The 20,095-nt window shown below is 35.3% G+C and overlaps 5 protein-coding genes across 5 annotated transcripts in view; 2 read left to right on the top strand and 3 right to left on the bottom strand.

The window, feature by feature from the left end:
• Positions 1-2,211: 2,211 nt before the first annotated feature.
• Positions 2,212-6,553, bottom strand: LOC114878092 (protein phtf). Its single transcript, XM_029191497.2, has 17 exons — positions 6,457-6,553; positions 6,085-6,361; positions 5,862-6,001; positions 5,566-5,777; positions 5,311-5,497; positions 5,088-5,224; positions 4,905-5,007; positions 4,593-4,814; positions 4,218-4,282; positions 3,949-4,130; positions 3,733-3,869; positions 3,344-3,653; positions 3,006-3,234; positions 2,846-2,941; positions 2,634-2,777; positions 2,451-2,546; positions 2,212-2,379 (listed from the first exon to the last, which is right to left on the bottom strand). The coding sequence occupies exons 2-17, from the start codon at positions 6,108-6,110 to the stop codon at positions 2,230-2,232; spliced, it is 2,436 nt and encodes an 811-aa protein (XP_029047330.1). The 5' UTR covers positions 6,111-6,361; positions 6,457-6,553; the 3' UTR covers positions 2,212-2,229.
• A 1,629-nt stretch (positions 6,554-8,182) lies between these two features.
• On the top strand, positions 8,183-15,024 carry LOC114878102 (putative leucine-rich repeat-containing protein DDB_G0290503). The gene is made up of 11 exons (XM_029191511.2): positions 8,183-8,204; positions 10,277-10,383; positions 10,513-10,728; positions 10,803-11,656; positions 11,747-11,866; positions 11,925-12,037; positions 12,114-12,253; positions 12,521-12,639; positions 12,862-13,210; positions 13,571-13,773; positions 14,857-15,024. Exons 1-11 carry the CDS (start codon positions 8,183-8,185, stop codon positions 14,879-14,881), a joined length of 2,268 nt encoding a protein of 755 aa, XP_029047344.2. The 3' UTR covers positions 14,882-15,024.
• A 141-nt stretch (positions 15,025-15,165) lies between these two features.
• On the bottom strand, positions 15,166-16,617 carry LOC114878088 (splicing factor YJU2). Its single transcript, XM_029191491.2, has 3 exons — positions 16,475-16,617; positions 15,613-16,344; positions 15,166-15,541 (listed from the first exon to the last, which is right to left on the bottom strand). Exons 1-3 carry the CDS (start codon positions 16,496-16,498, stop codon positions 15,233-15,235), a joined length of 1,065 nt encoding a protein of 354 aa, XP_029047324.2. The 5' UTR covers positions 16,499-16,617; the 3' UTR covers positions 15,166-15,232.
• Positions 16,618-17,005: 388 nt separating this feature from the next.
• LOC114878091 (coiled-coil domain-containing protein 86) lies at positions 17,006-17,969 on the top strand. The gene is made up of 3 exons (XM_029191496.2): positions 17,006-17,435; positions 17,507-17,711; positions 17,779-17,969. The coding sequence occupies exons 1-3, from the start codon at positions 17,239-17,241 to the stop codon at positions 17,866-17,868; spliced, it is 492 nt and encodes a 163-aa protein (XP_029047329.1). The 5' UTR covers positions 17,006-17,238; the 3' UTR covers positions 17,869-17,969.
• The window catches only part of LOC114878090 (Fanconi anemia group J protein homolog), a 45,721-nt gene continuing 43,489 nt past the window's right edge, over positions 17,864-20,095 (bottom strand). Inside the window, exons 10-15 of the mRNA XM_029191495.2 lie at positions 19,457-19,768; positions 19,077-19,391; positions 18,498-18,830; positions 18,246-18,442; positions 18,126-18,177; positions 17,864-18,061 (exon numbers count right to left, since the gene is read on the bottom strand). Of these exons, the coding sequence (XP_029047328.1) occupies positions 17,978-18,061; positions 18,126-18,177; positions 18,246-18,442; positions 18,498-18,830; positions 19,077-19,391; positions 19,457-19,768 (1,293 nt within the window). The 3' untranslated portion in view covers positions 17,864-17,977. The remainder of the gene's footprint in view (positions 18,062-18,125; positions 18,178-18,245; positions 18,443-18,497; positions 18,831-19,076; positions 19,392-19,456; positions 19,769-20,095) is intronic.

Genomic DNA, 20,095 nt, shown 5'->3' with positions numbered 1-20,095 from the left:
TAGCAAGGAAATAATCAAAAGAAATAGATAGAGTTTCATCATTAGTAATTTCTTAAGGGAAGTACAACTTTCGCCATTACTTTTACAGACAAATCTGAAAGGGAAATAAATTGATTAACTTGAAGAATTTGGAGAAAATTGGAATAAAGAAATAAAAAAACAAATGCATCATTTCAATTTCTGAAAAATTATTATTTATTTTACTCAAGAATTACAGTAAACGTAGATGAAATACAGATATTGTCAATCTCTTCAAAAATTATTATCATCGAGTTATAAAACATCTAATAAAATGGATGCAGAGATTTTCTTGGCATAGACGAAAGATTGCTCGTATTTCTTCCTATGAAGTTAGTTGAACATAAATCAACTAAAAATGATTTGCATCCTCTTCTTTTATTATAATTGATCGACACGTGTTACAGTTGCACATCATGTAATATTAATTTTCCTTTTTTAAAAATAATTTTAAAAAGTTATAGTAGCCAATGCGACTGTTATATTATCAAATAAGAATACCTTTCTAAGAAAAAGATAGTAAATCATAATTCTCTAGCATAATACATGTCTCGAGTTATTTTGAAAATTTTCTCAAACGTTTATCAAAACCTGGCATTTTAATATTTCTTTTTAAAAATCTTTCCACGTTAAAACGAATCTTCTGTTACTAATACAATACTTATATTTTTGCTACCATCATCTTGGCCATTAGGATAATCAATAATGAGGATCGTTAGCAAAGAGGAGCCTGTCATCGTTTGCATTTAATCGTGACAACAGGTGTATCTCATTGTACATTTTTATATTCTGTATTCTTTAATTATACTCAAAAGATTTATACTAAACTTCAAATAATATACAATGAAAAACATCTGTTTTTTAAGATTTGCAATATTGAAGAATATTTATCTATAATGTGTTTCATAATTTAATATCGATTGGTTTATTTAAAGTAATACCATCTGAGATTTTTTTAATCAAGTTTCTTTATTTCATTTTTTCATTTATTCCAAAATAGATAGTTAAATAATAATACTATTGATAGCTAATAGTATCTGTCCCAGGTAGAAAGCAATAATTTAATTATCTATCAAATAATCAAGTAATTATAATAAGCTTTGCAAACCCACTGCAAATTCTAGAAATACCGAATTAATAGCTGTTGTGTGATTTAACGGTAACATACATAAACGTGCAAGCGTACACTATTCATATGCATCGAAATGTTATCATTGAAACACATGACATATTCTCACGATTTATTGGACAATTCATCGTTATATCAAACTTGCTTACGTCAAGAAGAATTAATTTTTAAGACATTATTTCATCCCCTTCAACCCCACAAATCCCTTGATATCATATAAAAGTATAAGTTGTCTGTTTCACGATTTTATTGTTTAAATTGTTATTTTTTCAATTATGAAAAATAACAAATATAATTACATAAATTTTACACAGGTACTATCTTTTTTATATATCACGATACATTATGTATTTATACAGACATTCTATAGAAACATAAATAAGTCATAATTGGTACATATACTTTTTGGTTTCATAAACATGTTTATTACAGAAATTTAATGTATTGGAATTGAAATAGATTGCACTTAAATAGTAACATTTATAACGTTGCAAAGGTATATGCGTATAAATTACATACATTATTATTAATATTTTTGTTTTATGTTTTGCATGCTTCGATGAAATCATTGTTGGAAAAATATTCACACAGTACTTAAGCATTCTATTAGCATATATTTAAATTGTTTGCTGAGTTTCCAACAAGCATCTCTAACGTTTGCTACTAATGTATATTGGATATTGTAACACATGTAGATCAATGATGTATTACTATTTATCTGTTTTGTATACGTATATAGGAAGAATTCTAATTCAAATAAAACTAACATTTTAATAAAATATTTCAATATGTAGCTTACTAGAATAATGGTATTAAACGTTACTAGTGTCATTTGTTACTATAAAACGTAAAACTTCTAACAAATGTAATAAACAACAATGATACGTAATATACATTTACATATGTAAATATACATATGTATGTACATTGAAAGTTACCAAGAACTTACATTATTTCTAAACGTCCGTATAGAACGCTTTTATAGAATATCCTAATATTCAATAACAAAGTTGAATTATTTTCGTCACTTGGCTAACATCATTGAGGTAGTTATATGAAAATAAATATAGTATCACCATTTTTTATTTGATTTTTATCTTATGCAACTTGAGCTTAAATCCAAGTAATTCTGAAAGCACCCCTGAAAGGGCAGATAATAATACTACTTTCGTAATTGTGTATAAATAGGGATTAGCTGATAATCCAGATATTTTAAACGGACACTCAAGTTCCTGTAAAGATTAATAATAAGAATTAGTTAATTTATAAACTTGTGATACAAAGAATTATAATTTTCCATTACCTTTATCAAATCTGCTGCTAATTTGAGTACATTATTTGCTACCATAAGCTCCTCTTTTTTATGTGGTTTTTGCTCAATTTGTAGATATAAATTAATCTGAAAATATACAAAAGTAGTATGCTTAAAGAAGTATAAAGTATGTATTACGCATTGTAGATATAACATTTATTTCATTTTAATTACCTGTTCGGTTATTAAAACAGAAAGATTTCTATATTTCTTATTAATTTTCGTACCCAGCGTCATGAAACGCAGTATAAATATTCCAAGAGAAAAGCTCCAAAAGAGTGCTTCAACATTATATCGGGAATGCAAACTTTCAAGGTCCTAAGGAGTTGTTATAATTACAATGTCATTTTATCCAATTATAATATTATTTTATATTTCCTTTTTACCTTAATTAATTCCAAGCTCACGAATGACAACAATAATAAGGTAACAATAAATACTGCTGATACTATTACGTCCACGGAACGTTGCGGGCCTCTTCTCTGTAACAAATAGTACAGTCAGTAGTTTCGCATGACAAATTTTATATATAATCCTTCAATTTACCTTTAAATAAGATCTAACACTTAACCACAACTTTATATTGCGTACTTTATTTAGTCGAAAATGTGGTAAGTCAGATTTTCTTGCACGTCTTGATGATGTTAAATGTGAAAACAATTTAGCATATAAGAGTCTTTGTTTATAAGTACGTTCAGCAACTGCTAATAAAAAAAATAATAAAGACGACAATATAAGTCTCTGAAATGCTGATATAAGCACTACCATGCGTTCCCTGGAATCAATTGTATCACTTACTAATATTTCTTAAACGTAATTTATTATATTTATAATAATTTTGATATTGTTCATAACTTATATAATTATTCTTATCTCGTATTTACCAAAGAGTTGTCCCAAATGCCAAATCTATAATTTTTGATAAAATATCGCTATACGTCTCAAAATTGACATAAGTCAAATCATTTGGTATTAAGGAACTAGTTACATTACTATTATTATCCATTCCAACAAGATCACTTAGTCGTTTAAGAGATGGTATTAATGATAATACTACACTAAGCATTAGGCCTCCATAAAAATAATTCATACTTTCAGGCATTGACTCTACTCTAGCAATAATAGCTGAACTAATATCCAGTACCGATAATTCAGCCTTCTTTATATCACGACGTGTCCATATAGTACATGAAACTGAAATATAATTTATCTTTAATCATTGCATTCTTTAATGCATTAGCTTGCAATTCTGATTTATTTTAATACACATTACCACGGTCGTATGCAGCACAATTCGAACTAAGCATTATAGAGGGCGGTAATCCAAATTCCCAAGAAAATGGATGCTCCCCAAATTCTCCGTAATTTTTGTTACTCTCATTATGCAAATCGGATTCTTCAAGTTCTGAACTGAAAACATATAAAAGAAAATAAGTTATAAACTGAAAGGGATGATAAAAAATTAATTTTACAATATATGAATCTACACCTGTAACTACAATCATCACTGTTGGTAGTTACTCCCATCCATTCAGTAGCAGATGTAGTCGCTTCTGTTAAATGATTCGTAACTGTTTCCTCGCACTCTCCTTCTTCTTCGCTTTCACATTGTTGGCGGCCTTCTCTTGATCCTATTCCCATGACACAATGATCTTTATCCTTTAGAGGTAACTACAATTTTAATACAATTTACATTGTTAAAAATAAGGAAAAAGTGACTTTGAAAACAAAATACATTAATTTTAAAAAAACACTTACTACTTTATTAGAAGCTTCTGCCTCACTATTCGAAGAATTATTTTCTGTCTTTAATAATTCAGGTGCTGCGTGGAAAGTGGAAGACAATCATTTTAGCTAATAGGCCATTTTACCTTTCCAACAAAGATTAAAGCGTGTTAGCAGTTCAAAACAGATAATAAAATTCTAATATGCAGTAAAATAAATATTATACTTTTATTTAAAATATCAAATGAAGATATAAATAAAGTGATCAACAAATAAGAATAAACTTAATTATTTCATGTACTTATAATAAAAACATTATTTTTAATATACATCATATATTACATCTCAGTTTATTATGTACATAAAATTGTAATTATAAGTTCGAATAAAACTTGTTACAAATCAAACCTGAAAATTTCGGTTGCAGTAAAGCTGGTTGATTGGTAGAATCTTCCGACCAAGGAACGTGGTCTTCATTAGTTTTAAGTAATGCATCTCTTTTTTGCTTAAATTTCTCTACTGTAGTTTGTGCAGCACTTTTATCATTATCACTTGATACATTTCCATTTAAGCTTTCAAAACCATCATCATCTTGATGTACGTTTTTCATATTTTGATCTGGAACATCATCTACAACAAAAAAGATATATTTTGCACTTAAACAGAAACATCTAATTAAGATATTAATTATATTATTACTGCAATATGTAACATATTAACTTGATTCAGTATGACTAGCTGAAGCTTCATTTATAGGAAGAGGATTGTTCACAACAGCATTGATTGACTCATTATCACAGGATACTTGAGCAGTCACAACTTCCTGGACAAAAAAATTCTCATAAAAACAACTTCAAAAATGATGTATGTCTACATGAGTGTAAAATAATGAATTATAATTACCTGCGACCGACTAACAGTCAATGAATTTTCAATTACAACTTTTTTAGCAAATCTTACAGATGTTAATACTTCACCACTTACTGTACTAGCTTTTTCAGAAGCTGTATCTTGAGATGATTTAGAATCTTCGTGTAAACCTATATAGTATATAGCAATTACAAATTAAAATATCCATAGAAACTGAAACAAATTGTACAATATATACATATCAATTAAAATTTACGTAAGTTTTGTCTTGTCCTGGATTTTCCCATTCGACATCTAGTGTGTCGCGAACGCCTAACTACTCTTTGTTTGCTTTGTCCATCAACTATTGTTGGACCTGAATGAGTTGACACAATATGAGAATGAACAATACATAATGTCAACATCATAATAGCAGGTATTAATACTTCTGATGTTGTTACAACCTGCAAATAAATGACTTAATTATCAAATACTTATACTCAATTGCAAATCTAATATAATTAGTTCATACATCACTTTCATTATCCTTAGACATATTACAGAAATATATGCACATATTGATCAACTGCAAGCTATATAATAATAGAAATAAAATAAAAATTTGTAAACTAGTTTGTTGTATCCACCATTTTCTGTATAAAGGAAGCAATAATAAGCGTTGAAGTGCTAAGCAAGCTACTGTTGACAACCCATGCTTTGGCTTTGCTTTTGGGAAAGAAGAGCCTGTAGAATTAAATTAGATGAGTACAAAAGAAAATATTAAATATTATCAAATTAAGTATATAAGCTACCATCTTCTTAATTTACCTCGTACAAGATCTACATCAATAAATTCTGTTTTCAGTTTTGCAGTTCTCATTGGAACATGGGTAAATCCTCCAAGAATATGTTGTTCCACAGTTTTTTCCCATTGCTGTTTATCATAAGTACCAATTTTCTTTTGATACCTAAAATATGAAAATCATTCATTACATTATATTTAAGCTTCATTGGATAATTTTCATAAAAATAAAACAGTTAAAACACTTACCAATAAACGAGCTCATTCAGTTTCATTTTTGCCAATCACTATCGCAGTCGTACAGAATGGCTATTAATTTTTAACTTTAACCAATAATCAACAATACTTAAACGAACGGAAGATGATTTTCCGTATATTTTTGTCAACAAATTTAAGAAAAATGTTGCTCCCATAATACAGGACAAACGTTATCTGTCAATATTCTATTCAAGGTATTTGACCAGATGAAAAATATCACATACGAACGAATGTTCGTAACGCATCCAAATAATTTTTACGCCATTGCCTAGAAACAAAGTATACAAATTCCTAGTAATAATTAAGGCAGTAAAGTAGTAAGATTACATTTGATTATGTTTAATTTATGTATTTGCTAATAACATTTGGTACAAAGCAGTTCCACGCATGAAATTTTGTTGACCAAGTTCATCCGTTGTTGAAACCGTTAAATTAATATATCTTTAATAAAATTGTGAAACATATACGATAACCAATCCTATACTGATAAGCATTGAACCATAATTTCCATTGGTTCTTTTCCTTTTATTATATTTTTAGAGTTTCGTTAAAATACTGTTGTAAGCGGATAAATAATGTAATATAAATTATCAAAACATGTTTTCCTGTATTTTAAAAAGTACATTTATTGAAAAATTGAATCCAAAATTATTGTGATTTGCAATTAAATAAATAATCATGTATGTATATAATATATAAACGCTGATTTTATACATGTATCAGTGACTCAGTGATTACAGGTGTATAGAAAAATGCAGTAACTACAGATACAAAAAGACGGGACATATTGTTGTTATCGGGGTCCCAGCTATCCCCAGGTGAAGTGGACGTCTGCAAGTAAGTACGTAGCAACCCCCTGTGGCTCGGGGGGTTTAGAATACGGCCACGGTATCCCCTGCCTGTCGTAAGAGGCGACTAAAAGGGGGATGTAAAGGAAAGAGTAAGATGAGTGGACTTAAAAGTCAGAAAGAGTGTGAGATTTAAAAGTACGGACAAGTATGAGTGGAATTAAAAGTACAGAAGCATATAGCATAAATAATGTGTAATTGAAAATGGCGCGATAATGCGCGTGCCGATAACTTTTCGTTGGGCAAAAACGCCATCTATACAAAAGTGACGCAAACTACTCGACAGCTTACTGTCTTATCGATCAATCTGCCAGTAGTCGATAAGTTTGCAACTTATTTCTTCGACAGTCGGTAAGGTGTCGAGTAGTTTCTGCTATTTTTGTATAGATGGCACAATGATGCAGTGCGAAGATACTAGAATAAAGCAGATAGCGCTGGTTCTCGAGGCACAAATTCAAGTCTTGTTAAATGTGGCGTTCCACTAGTTTCTTATAAAATACATACAAGTTCGTGAATACAGATTTGTCAAACATTTATTTTAATCATTTTTGCATCTTGCGCTGCTTGCGACCAGTTTCTAAAAGGTAGCTGACTGCGGCGACAAAGGGGAACGACATTGGCTGATCGAGCACCGTTATCAACCCCAGAGCAAAGTGAAACCACCTCAGTCTTACAGTGACCGTCGAGGGGTGCTGATCTACTTGTTAAACATACATATATCTATATTTGATCTTCTGCGTTAATTTAATTTGCTGTATTTATCTTCTTAGCTTATTGAATAAACTCATTAAGAGCATGAACGTGTTGATTCTATTACATCTGTGTGCTTCGCCTATTACTTTATCCTTTTATTTATTATTTTACCCCTATTTTCGGGCTGCGTGTGGACCAATCTCCCAAGTCATTTATTATTTTATCCCTTTTCTTGGGCCTCGGCTCAACCTTCCCAGTTATTTATTATTTTTTTGTCTTTAAGGGCCTCACGAGGCCCAACCCTTTATCACTGCATCCCTTACGTGTCTGCATCCTTAACATCCCTGTATTCCTTATATCACTACATTCCCTGTATTCCTGCATTTCGTATATGCCGGCATTCCTTATACCTCCTCATCCCTTATATCTTTGCTTCCCTTACATCCCTGTACCCTTTATATCTCTGTATCCCTTACACTCCTGAATTCACCCTGCATCTCTTGTATCCTTCCAACCCTTATAATAACTATATTATAAATAATACACTTATGGCCACTGGATCGAGTAAAGGTAAGTAAAGGTAAGTAAAGGTAAGTAAAGGTAAGTAAAGTCTCATGATTAAACAATTTTAAATTTAAATTTTTGCAAAATTTAGTCCCTTTTTCTGAAACCAGATGGCGCTGATTCGAGGTCGAGATTTTAGTTCACATTTTTCCCGCTAGAGGGCCAAAATTGCTGCATGATATAGTTCCTTTTTCCAAAACCAGATGGCGCTGATTCGAGGTCGAGATTTTAGTTCACATTTTTCCCGCTAGAGGGCCAAAATTGCTGCATGATATAGTTCCTTTTTCCAAAACCAGATGGCGCTGATTCGAGGTCGAGATTTTAGTTCACATTTTTCCCGCTAGAGGGCCAAAATTTGTGCATGATTTAGTTCCTTTTTCCAAAACCAGATGGCGCTGACTCGAGGTCGAGATTTTAGTTCGCATTTTTCCCGCTAGAGGGCCAAAATTTGTGCATGATTTAGTTCCTTTTTCCAAAACCAGATGGCGCTGACTCGAGGTCGAGATTTTAGTTCACATTTTTCCCGCCAGAGGGCCAAAATTTGTGCATGATTTAGTTCCTTTTTCCAAAACCAGATGGCGCTGACTCGAGGTCGAGATTTTAGTTCACATTTTTCCCGCCAGAGGGCCAAAATTTCTGCGTGATTTAGTTCCTTTTTTTGCCCCCAGAGGGCGCTATGATGTAATGCTTACAAAAGGGATGCAAGGATGTAAAGGATGCAGTGATGTAAGGGATGCAGGGTTGTAAGGAATGCAGAGATGTAAGGGATGTAGGAATGTAAGGGATGCAAGGATGTAAAGGATGTAGGGATGTAAGGGATACAAGGATGTAAGGGATGCAGGGATGTAAGGAATGCAGAGATGTAAGGGATGCAGAGATGTAAGGGATGCAGAGATGTAAGGGATGTAGGAATGTAAGGAAAGCAGAGAGGGAAAGAATTTTTTTTTTTTTTTTTTAACGTGGGGAAATCTTGCATAAGACCCCCCACCAACCCCTGGGGGAGGGCGGCGGGGGAGTGTCAGATTCCTACTGACTAAAACCCCACGGCGACCGACACTGCCGCTAAAGGAGGGCTCTGGGACCTTATGTATATTACTCCAGAGCCCTCCACATATTTACCTGCCACATTAGTACCCATCTCGGGTGCTTAGCAAGTGGCCGATACCAGGGGTCGCACCTGGTACCGGCCTCTCCTCGGGCTGCGTGCTAAGGCGTCTGAAGCCCCCACTCCCGACGCCAGCAGCCCTGACCCCCGAGATAAAAGAAATGATCTAAAGAATAGATTTGAAGGGACTGATAATTTCGAAATAACCAATTGAAGACACGAGTAAAATATTGAACAATTTCGTGACAATTGCCAGTCAACTTTGCGTTCGTCAATTCTCCTTTTTCCTTTTTGACGTTTCGTGGATCCGGCTAAATCGTCGTGTTGCATACCGGAAGAAGGCTCGCGTTGAACGGAACCGGATAGGTGATCCGACGAGCCCGTGTACCTATTCTACCGAACGCGATGGTCTAAATCGCGGACAAATTTCGTCTGTTAAGCTGGATCATATTCGAGTGTTTGGTGTTCTTCGATGTCGCGGAATCGTCGACTGTCTCTTGAACGAGTGGACGGTCCTGCGATCTCGCTGCCCTGACCAGCAGGAACATGAAATCGAAATCCGATTATTTTTACAATAACGCCGGAAATTCCTCCACGTGCCGCAGACATCGTAACCCGGTCACCGATCATCGTTTTACCGCGACGTCGAATCATCGTTAACGATCATGAGTCAATTAACATTATCGTGCAATCCGTCAGGTTGTAAACACGGTTACTTTTTTAAAATTGGGATAATTATAGCTTCAAATATTGCTTGCAAATTTCATCTATGCTGACATATATAAAATAAAAAGTGGATAAGAACTGGGGCAAAAATTTGGGAAAAATTGAGGTTGTAAGATTTCAGTTAAATGAATTTTTTCATTTGAGAAGGTTAAAATTTAACTTATTTTAAGGACTGATTAAATATCGGGGTCGGCTGAGAATTCATCAAGCTTCTAAACTATTTATTGAATATTATTTTAAAATTTAGAGAACGAGGAGTCTACGAGCGTGACAGAAAAAGTTGCGACGTCGAGTCCAGGTACGAAAACCACGTTAACAGCTCAAAAAAACAGAACAGTTCGCGGTTCGACTCCCGTACGTATTCACAAAATGAAGGAAAATTTAAAATACATAAAATATTAAGATATAATATTACCTGAATAGTTTAGTTTCTGATTGTATTAAGGATACTTCTACTATGCAACTTGTTGCATACAATTTCAGGGAGACTCTGCAAGTATTACAGCGGAAGATGCATTCTCTGTTAACAAATTGCAGAACAATTTTCCTCGTCGTACAGTAATGAAACCGTTGATCAGTCCCAGCCCGTACAAAAGGCCAGCTTCCGCTTCGGCCTCTAGCCCGGTGAAGCTGGAAACCCAGTACAATACTAAAAAGAAGCGTTACCTGCAACTGAAAAAAGATTTGATGGAGAAGCAGGTACACTTGGAAAAACGAGCCCACCGGGAAATAATATTAATCGATTACCCAAAACGAACCGTGAATTTCCACAGAAATGCGCGCAGGATCTCTACAACGACATGTCTCAGCTGCGAGAGAAGGTGATCACCTCCGGTGGCAAGGATCCAGGTAAACTGGAAGACGTGAAGGTCGAGGTAGGATCCTCGAAACAGATACCATCCGGTGAGACAACGATCACCAGAGAGCAGATGGACAATAATCTCGAGAAGCTTGCCATCGGTAACGAGTTCCTCAAGTCCCTGGAGAACAAGCTCGAGGGTATCCCGAAGAAATCGCAGAATCTTTGTTACGAGCTGTTGGACAAGCAATCGGAATTCGTGGCATTCATCACCTCGCACTTGATAAACGCCAGCGAGGTGGGCAGTGAAACGGACAACGCGATGGTCACGGTCCAGCTGGAGGCACATCAGAAGGAGTGCGACAGCCTGAGGAGCCGTTTGGTCGAGATAGAAGAGACGGAAACGAGTTCGATGACGGAGTTGATGAAGAGCGTGCGCGAGCTGGTGCGCGGTTGCGAGAATTACAGAGCTAAATTAAAGGAAATGAAATTCATGGAGAACCAGAAGGAGCTGGAAATTCAATTACACGCCGCGGTGGAGGAATTGCAATTGGAACGCGAGAAGAACAGCCAGAACAAGGAACGCGTTCGGGACATGGAGAACAAATTGCAGAAGGCACGATCGAAGATAAGGGAGCTGGAGGCGCACGTGGCTAACGACGATGGAAAGATTCAACAGTTGCAGACCAACGTGAAGAATCTGGAGACACAAATTAAACAGAAAGATCAGTCGATGGATGCGAAGCTGAAGGAAATGCAGAGAACTATGAAGAGCAGCAAAGGCTTGGTCGACAAGGTGGAGAAACAGCGGGACACTTTGGAAACACGGTTGTTTTCTCTATTTCCTAGCGGATCGTATACGATCGTTTTAACCGTAAGGCTAGATTTCCTTTTTCCTCTTGACCTGGCCTGCTTTAGGCTGGTGGAACTGAAGGAGAAGATGAACAGCAAAGAGAACGACGCGATGACCACCATCAAGGAGCTGTCCGAGAAACTGAACGAGGTTACTAACGAAGTTGGAATCGAAAGAGACAAAAGGTAAAAAGAAAACCTTTCTTTCTAGGAAAAATATCAAAACTCATTTATCTTTATAAAGGCATGAAATGGAGGAGGCTTTCAGCGAATTGCAGGAACGATACAAGAACCTCGAAGAGAAGAGTCAACAATTATGCGAGCTCGCAGAGAAGAATAAAGATTTCACGATTATAGGTACGAAACGTAAAATTACAAGCTTCAGACTTGACAGATAAATGAAAAATAAATCATTCCTTCGATTATCTGTCAGAGGGAAGTCACACAGAAAACGAAGTTCGCTTGTACAATGAGCTAGAGGAAGCCAGAAAAGAATTGAAGGACCAGACGCAGATGATGCTTCAATTGCAACAGGAGAAAGAGGAAATCGTTGCAGTGATGCATCAGGCGGCCGTTAGTTTGCACTACTTTCGGGACATGTCCTCGTATAAGTCCTAAGAACTACTCAACGCGATCCTTTCGTTCGTTGGATACACTTTTATACAGGACGAGGTTGAATTCGTATAAAGCTAATAAAAATAATATTTGTTCATGGAAAATTAGAAGAATTTTGAAAAATTCCACTACGAATTCAACCGAGTTCTGTATATTACAATGACTACAATAAAATAATTTTTAATTATCTGCTTTCTGCATATTCTTCCTTTTCCCATGGGCCAGAATCACGACGAAGAAGAAGACTCGAGGGAGAGGCTGGCTAAGGAATTGGTATTCAAGACTAACGAGCTCCAAAACCTGATGATGCAGCATTCGGAACTGAAAAAGGTTACAAAAAACGCGTAAGTTATGTATATAATTAAATAGAATGTGTACACTATGTCCGGTTAAATGATTAATACGTCGAGAGAAGGAAATAAATAATATCAGGTGAAGCAATACTTACATTGAAGCCAGACGCAGTGTAGGATATTCACCCCCGTGATGAGGCGATTTTTTCAAAGTATCATCCGTAAGTCGAAACAATGCTACAAACAACGCTCTTCTTTCTTTCTGTGAAACAGCCAAGAAAGAAATGGAATATTAGAAAGGCAGTTGATGGAGATTCAGAATCGGCTGCAATCTCAGTTAAAAGAGGGTGGCAGAGTTGGGTTAAGCGCTCATGCGATTGAGCTTCAACAACAGGTTTCCGATCTCAGCAACAATCTGGCGGAAGTGGTTCAGCAGAAGGAAGAGCTTGAAACCGCCTTGACTCAAAAGCAATTGGAACTGGAACAACGTGATCGTGTGATGAGAGAACAGAGCAAGTTTCTTAAGGTCAGAGACGAGTTGCTGGATATTCTTAAAGGAAATGTTCGACAAGAAAACGGAGAACTGTCGAGCAGCGACGAGAACAATGAATATCTTCAAGAAGTAATTTAATACTTTCCTCTTTCTCTTAATTACTTAGTGGTATAAAATAGTACATTTAAATTCAGATATTCATATACCAAATTAAATATATTAACACTAGAACTACCGACGTTTGATGCACATTTATTTTTAAGTTGAAAATAATGTAGATTACTAAATAGATAAAGGATAAAACATAATTTAATATACATATACATTCATTCTTTAGCTTGATAACAGCCAACATACGTTTCAACAAAAATATCTTGATAAAATTTATAATTTGAAATAAAAAACTGAAAACCCCTCTGGTAGTTCTAGTGTTAATATCATTTTTGTCATTTCCACTGAATACTTGGAACAATAAAAAACAATGTACAGGTTCAAAAACAGATAAACGCGAAAACGGAAATGATCCAAGAGCTGTACGAGACTCTGGAGAACAAACAGCGTCAGATAATGCGTCTGGGGAAGATGGTGAAGCTAATGGAGGAGCAGCAAGACCGTGCCCAAGCGCAACGCACGCGTTTTGAGAATCGGATCGCCCAGCTGGAGCTGATCATACAGAGGAGCAAAGAACAGCGGTACGTTAGGGAAAAGTCTTCTTCTCCAAACTTTCGCGTAGATAGTGAACAGGACACGTTGCAAGATTATTACAGTGATTCCGAACAAGTCCTATTGCAAAATTCCTACGTTAAGCGTAACGAGCACCAGCCGGTTGCTAAAAGGTCAAATTATTTGTCTCGTTCTATTCCGTTGCAAGATAATCATTTTGTCCATGACTATGAGAATGATGGCTCACGACAGACGTCCTCTGACGAGGAGCAGCCTTATATTTGTGAACGTTGTCGACGAGAAATTGAAACTTTAAATCAGGACGATGGATGCTGGTTGAACAAAGGCGATTCTGATGATAATAGTCCCGAGTCGTTCCGCGACTGGTCCAGGAATGAGACTAATCTGGAAATAATGAAAGATTCAATCGATGGTCGTGATTTCCATGATGATGATTACTTGCGTGATTCACCTTTGATTAAGAGTAGGAAGTACAGCTCGATGATGTGCAGTCTGCACGGAGAGTCTGATAACGTGGACGACAGTAGCAGGGAGTTGCATTATCAGAAAGAATACCATCAACATCTTGATCCTCTTCGTCATCGTTTCCGGCCATCACCAAATAGAACAGAGTCTCATGATACAAATTTATAAAGATCTGGTTTTCTGTTTCATTTGTTAAGGCACTTTTGGCAGTCAGCAACAACGACGCTGTAATTTCGTAGAATTTCATTGTTGTAGAAATAAATTTGTTCCTGAATCATATTTCACCTGAAAGCTAATAGACTATGAGCCGCATTTTAATGTAATTTCGCTCAACTTGTTACAATAATATGGTGTTTGTTAAATATAAATGTTACAAGATATGCTACTATCGTCTACGGGTGACTTTAAATTCATATAAGTTTTACAACAGTTATGATATACCTTTGTAAATAAATTTAAATGTTTTGTTAACATGGTCTGATTTAATAGGCTAGGTACTCCCTGCTACAAAGTTTTCAATGTTACATTATTGATAGAAATGTTTCTTACAGAGTGCCTAGCCATTGAAACAGACCGATTTCTAATCCCTTTATCTCTCTGACCGAATTGTATTTTCTATGTTTTAGGGGTAAAGGCTTCGGCATCCTGTAAGGAACTTTCTAATCATCGTCAGCGTATATGTCACCATGAAATTAGATCAAAATCAATGAGATTAATTTGTGTTACTAACCGTTATGTCTTTGGTGAGCAACACTCTACTGCATTGTGCAAGATTTTTCTGATCAATATGAAGCAAAAATTGTTTGTAACGTTTCAAAGGATGTATAAATTGGACAGTGATTACCGTATCTCGAATCTGTTAGCAAAAGTTACAAATCACTTATATACTTTAATTTACATGTGTATTTGATAAGACTTATTTATATATCTGGATGTTGTGTTTATACAATTTATTTTATAATAAATTCGATGAACTTAAATTATATTTACAGTACTGAACAATTAATCGCTATCGTTATCACTGCTTCCTGAGTATGCCCCTAACAAGGAAAGTCCATTATGAGCATTGTTTGATGCGTTATTTGTATTCTCCGATGTATTCACTTTTGCGGCTTTATCATTTCCTTTGAGTGAAGATTCTGTTTCATCTTTTGTCACAGTTTTAGTTTCTTGTTTTTCAGTGCTTGTTTTAATACCTATATTCGTTTTTCTTTTAACTATACCTAACAAATTTTTTCGATTCGACGATGTACCCACATTTTCGGACCATAATGAATCGTTAGACGGTTTCACGATTTGAATGTTGATTACCTGGAAAAACAAAAAATGGTTTTTAATAAATTTTTCAATAGATCTATTGGTAAATACAAATTAAAAATTACCTTTTCTTTTTCTACTGTTGTCTTGTCTGTTGTTAATACTACATTATTACTTTCTTTCGTATCTGTGCTTGTTTTAATTATTTTCTTTGGTGGTTCACGTGGTTCTCGTGCATCTAACTCTACAATTTCTTCCTCTACAATAGTTTTTTTACCAAATATCGATTTAATACATTCCTCATCGTATTCTTCTTGTTCCTTCTCTGTCCTTTGCTTAGCTGCTTCTGTATCAAACTGTTCTAACATTTGATCATAGTCAATAGCTTGCTGTCTACGGTTTAAATCTTTCAATTCCTCCAAAGATTCTAATAATTCTAATTCTTGTTTTGACTGTAATGTTCTTTTTTCTAATAGTTTCATTGGATTAGTAGCTTCCTCTTCTTTTTCTTCATCTTCCTCTCTCTGTGCTTGTTCTTCAGCCAATTTTAAGGCCATAAAATTCCTAGTAGCACCTGCTTCAATCTCATAATCTGTATTCTTAGGATCGGTTTTGAAACTTATTTCTTGGAGGCATCGAGTACATTTGATATAAAACCTGTAAATTCGTATTCCTAAATAGTCGTCACCTTCAACATCCTCTTTACGGGCATTAAATTTCTTTCCTTTATAAATATACTCTCCACAAGTTTTACATCTCATATTGAAAGGAGCCATCAAACGTACCGTGTATTGCCTGTTACGGGCCAATTTCATACGAGGGATTTTCGACGGATCGAAATCCGGTGGATAATATTTCTAAAATATAAAATTTACAATTAATATACAGAAACTGACATAAATTTAATACACATAACCAATATAAACAATAACATAAGGCGTCCTTATATTCAGTTTAATACATTTAATTACATAAAATTTTACTTACATTTAAAACTTTTCGCTCCGACATGTTGCTGGTTTAATACAATAAAATTATCCTTAAAAAATATGTATTATGTCAGATACATATATTAAGATGATGCGAGCATCGAGGCCGAACTTCGAATTCCGCGTCGGTAAAACAGTCAATGTTTCATCGAAAATTAGGCCGAACAGGAACTGATTTCAGCGCCGCCTCAGTTACCGCATCCAACTAACGGCATGCTATTCTACATTTGAAAACTCTAGGGAATAGTGTTACCCTGGCCGATAATAAAATGCGCCATCTATTAATAAAGTGAGGAAACTACTCGACAACTTACCGACTTACCTTCGATGTCGAGTAGTTTCCCCCGCTTTTTAATAGATGGCGCAACTAAGTTACCTCAAAGTCGGTAAATTATTGAGTAGTTTCAGCCGTTTTTGAATAGATAGCGCTGCAGACGAATTTTTTAAACCAAGTTACCGACCATTTAAAAATTATTTAATTTTGCAATTTATATGCATCGCAACTATTGACAGATGAAGGTTTTAAAAAGAAGTTTTTGAGGAGGTCATGCTTGAACATATGTAATAAGCTCACTTAGGATAATTAACGTTTTAAATTTATTTCGGCTAAGAGTTTCCTGCACTTGTCGTCAGATATCTCTAAAGAACATCAGTATCATTTTCAATATGGCTTCAGTATCCACGTGAATTCCTAACCCAAGTTAATTGTTTACATGCAAAAATTAGTGATTATTTATTAGTATTATCGTTAAGATACACATTATGGGTGAACAGATGGAAGTAGACGAAAAAGTAACGAGGGTAGAAGACATACTCAAGAACGTATCTCCAGTTACTAATACAAGTATTCCAAGTTTAGAATCCAAGAAGGTTAAGACTAAAAAAGAAAAATCATTAGAACAACTAATTCCAAAGGGAAAACCAAAATCTGGTAGAATATGGAAAGAACAGAAAACACGGTTCGTAATAAAAATTTGCAAAGTTTATTGAGAATCATTCGTAATTTATGATTTTCCTATTTTGTAAACAGATTCTCATCTATTGTTAAAACACGTGGCATGCGTTCGTCGTTTGAGAAGAAGCAAAAATTGAGAGAAGACCTGAAACGTGTTAAAGAAATGTCAAGGGAGATCAAAGCAAAGAAACAAGCAGAGAAGGAAGCTAAAAAAGAAAGGAGAAGACAAAATTTGAAGCGCGCCGAGGAGAATCGCAAGAAGGGCGAAATTGTTCAAGTTGTAAGTAATATGTTACATAAAGTTTTAACGAAATAGAATTATGAATAATTATAACGTTTTTTTATAGATTACAAATACTGCAAAATTGAAAAAAATAAAGAGGAAAAACCTTAGAACGATAGAGAAGAGAGATACACTTAAAATTCAAAATAGTTAGATATCTGTACATTTATACTGATTAAGAAACTATTTATAAAACTCTTTTATAGTAAATGATTCCAGCATAATTTAAAAATTATTAATTAACTTAAACTACTGTGGTTTGGCTAGCTTTTCCGTTCGTTCTTCTTCCGATGTGCCACGAAATTACGAAGTTCTTCCTTAAGATTACAGTTACTTGGATTAACCATCTGGAAATAAATCGTTTCATATACTGTTCTAATTCTAAGTAAATATCTGATGTACAAAAATTACCATTGTTTTAACCCATTTTGGAAGATTCTCTTTATATGATTTCATCAGAAACCTGTAACAGAAGATCAATAAAATGAGACAAAATGTTAAAGCTTACTTGTGTTACTAATTTATACGAACCTTTCGTCCACTAATATCACTGCTCCCCAATCATTAACGTGTCTCAGACAGCGTCCTAAGGCTTGATTTAAAGCTCTGAATGCTTGTATGGAATACCACTGATAACCGGATAACAAACCTTTCGAGGTATTAGCGTCATTATACTTATACTTCATATCGACGATAGGATCATTTCGAACCGTGTACGGTATTCCTATCTACAAAACAATATTACTACAATATTTAAATATTTCACTCCTTCTAAAATCTTACCGATAAAACGCAACGAGATTCGTTGTCCTTAAAATCAATTCCCTCTGCCACTTTGCCTCGAAAAACAGCTAAAAGCAAGGCGCCGCTGATGCCCCCTGATGGACCAGCGGATGTATCTTCTATTACTTGCCGATAGTCCCTCATGATATCCCCGAGATCACCCCCATAGCGTGGTTCTACGAACACCTCTTTAATCCTGCCGATCGTATCCCAAACCGAGGTGTGTTTCCATCTCTGCATATGTATATTCAGGACGTTGTACGAAGAAAAGAAACAAAGAATACCGTGAGGTACAGTTTCACAGATCTGCAGCAGCAATGAGCCTAATTCATCCTGAAGATAGAAATGAAATTTTATTCAATTATCCAGAAAAACATATTTAATATAGGAACAGTGGGGCTGACGGCAGACGATCCGTGCCCCAGACGCCTATAACCCCCCTATTTTAGAACTCATGCCAGGGGACCGCCAGCGAGAAAAGACCAACCCCTTCGCCACCTGGCGGTCGTCGATCCAAGCTAAGGGCGCCCGGATAGACTCACCGCCACCCTTTCCACTAAACGCCTACTCAACTCTTACCTGAAAGGTCCAAGTATTAACATTTTGATAGTTTGCTTTGAGTACAATTCCATTGGGCCCACGTGACAGACAGGTGGCGTATATTTGATCCTTTGAAATTACGTGACCCGCGTTAAGCACGTGCGGGAATTTTGTGCCCAATTCGCTTTGGAAAGAATCGATCGGTGCGAGGGTACCCGATACAAGAATTATAGCGCGAGCCATCTCGGACAACGGCGCGAATATCACACCTGGATTCATACAGATCAGTTTCAACGTTCGCGCGGTGTGTTCCTGTTTATTGGAAGGTAGCCACGTATTCTCGTTCGTCTGAAACTACATTCATAACATTAGAACAATTCTGAAGTATTGAAATACGCAGAGATGATTTCCATACTAACAGATGTATAATCTTTTACGATGTTCTCCATTATGCAAGCTCTGTAATCATCCGTGTACTTCGGTGAAGTGATCGTCCGCATGGAGAACACGAGGTGTTCTAGTATCAACTTTGTATTCGAAGAAATGACGGGTTTCTGAGATGTTTTCATCAACCGTACCTCCTCCTTCATGTTGTTCAGATCGGCAATTGCTGCTGTGCTGGCTATGAAAAATGAATAATACGCCTCTTCCCCAAGTCCATGCATGTCAAATAATTCTAATAATTCTTTGCCGGTCCAGTATGGACTGGTTTTAGTCTCAGTGGTTTTACCCTGATAATGAAGAGAAGTTTTAATGATGGTTCCATGTACAGTATAAGTTGGATAAGCACCTGGTAACCACCACCATCACTTGGGGGGATCCCCCATGAGGAACAGTGAAGCTGGGCCAGCGAATAATGTAACCAAATCCAAGCTCCAATATCAATCACGAACATTTCTTATTTTTTATTTTTTTGAAATGAAACTATTACCAATGTATTTGTGAGATTTTTCTGATTAAAACAAGACCAAACACAATATAATTTGCAATACATTTACTTATTTGATGTACAAGGGAAATTACATTGGTAAGTTTTATTTAGCAAAAATAAAAATAAA

The sequence above is a fragment of the Osmia bicornis genome, chromosome 8 (assembly GCF_907164935.1).
Source record: "Osmia bicornis bicornis chromosome 8, iOsmBic2.1, whole genome shotgun sequence".
In the NCBI taxonomy this organism is placed as follows: domain Eukaryota; kingdom Metazoa; phylum Arthropoda; class Insecta; order Hymenoptera; family Megachilidae; genus Osmia; species Osmia bicornis.
This window is presented reverse-complemented; position numbering and strand designations above follow the sequence as displayed.

Bases quoted from the DNA above. Each gene is read 5' to 3' on its own strand.
- LOC114878102 (XM_029191511.2), top strand. From the start codon at position 8,183: ATGGCCACTGGATCGAGTAAAG. The intron at 12,254-12,520 runs GTTAGTTTGCAC...CCCATGGGCCAG, and splicing joins CAGTGATGCATCAGGCGGCC to AATCACGACGAAGAAGAAGA. The intron at 13,211-13,570 runs GTAATTTAATAC...AACAATGTACAG, and splicing joins ACAATGAATATCTTCAAGAA to GTTCAAAAACAGATAAACGC.
- LOC114878088 (XM_029191491.2), bottom strand. From the start codon at position 16,498: ATGTCGGAGCGAAAAGTTTTAAAT. The intron at 16,345-16,474 runs GTAAGTAAAATT...TTTATATTTTAG, and splicing joins CGGAGCGAAAAGTTTTAAAT to AAATATTATCCACCGGATTT. The intron at 15,542-15,612 runs GTAATTTTTAAT...TTGTTTTTCCAG, and splicing joins CAACAGTAGAAAAAGAAAAG to GTAATCAACATTCAAATCGT.
- LOC114878091 (XM_029191496.2), top strand. From the start codon at position 17,239: ATGGGTGAACAGATGGAAGTAGACGAAAAAGTAACGAGGGTAGAAGAC. The intron at 17,436-17,506 runs GTTCGTAATAAA...TTTTGTAAACAG, and splicing joins TGGAAAGAACAGAAAACACG to ATTCTCATCTATTGTTAAAA. The intron at 17,712-17,778 runs GTAAGTAATATG...GTTTTTTTATAG, and splicing joins AGGGCGAAATTGTTCAAGTT to ATTACAAATACTGCAAAATT.
- LOC114878092 (XM_029191497.2), bottom strand. From the start codon at position 6,110: ATGAAACTGAATGAGCTCGTTTATTG. The intron at 6,002-6,084 runs GTAAGTGTTTTA...TTCATATTTTAG, and splicing joins CTGAATGAGCTCGTTTATTG to GTATCAAAAGAAAATTGGTA. The intron at 5,498-5,565 runs GTATGAACTAAT...ATTTATTTGCAG, and splicing joins CTAAGGATAATGAAAGTGAT to GTTGTAACAACATCAGAAGT.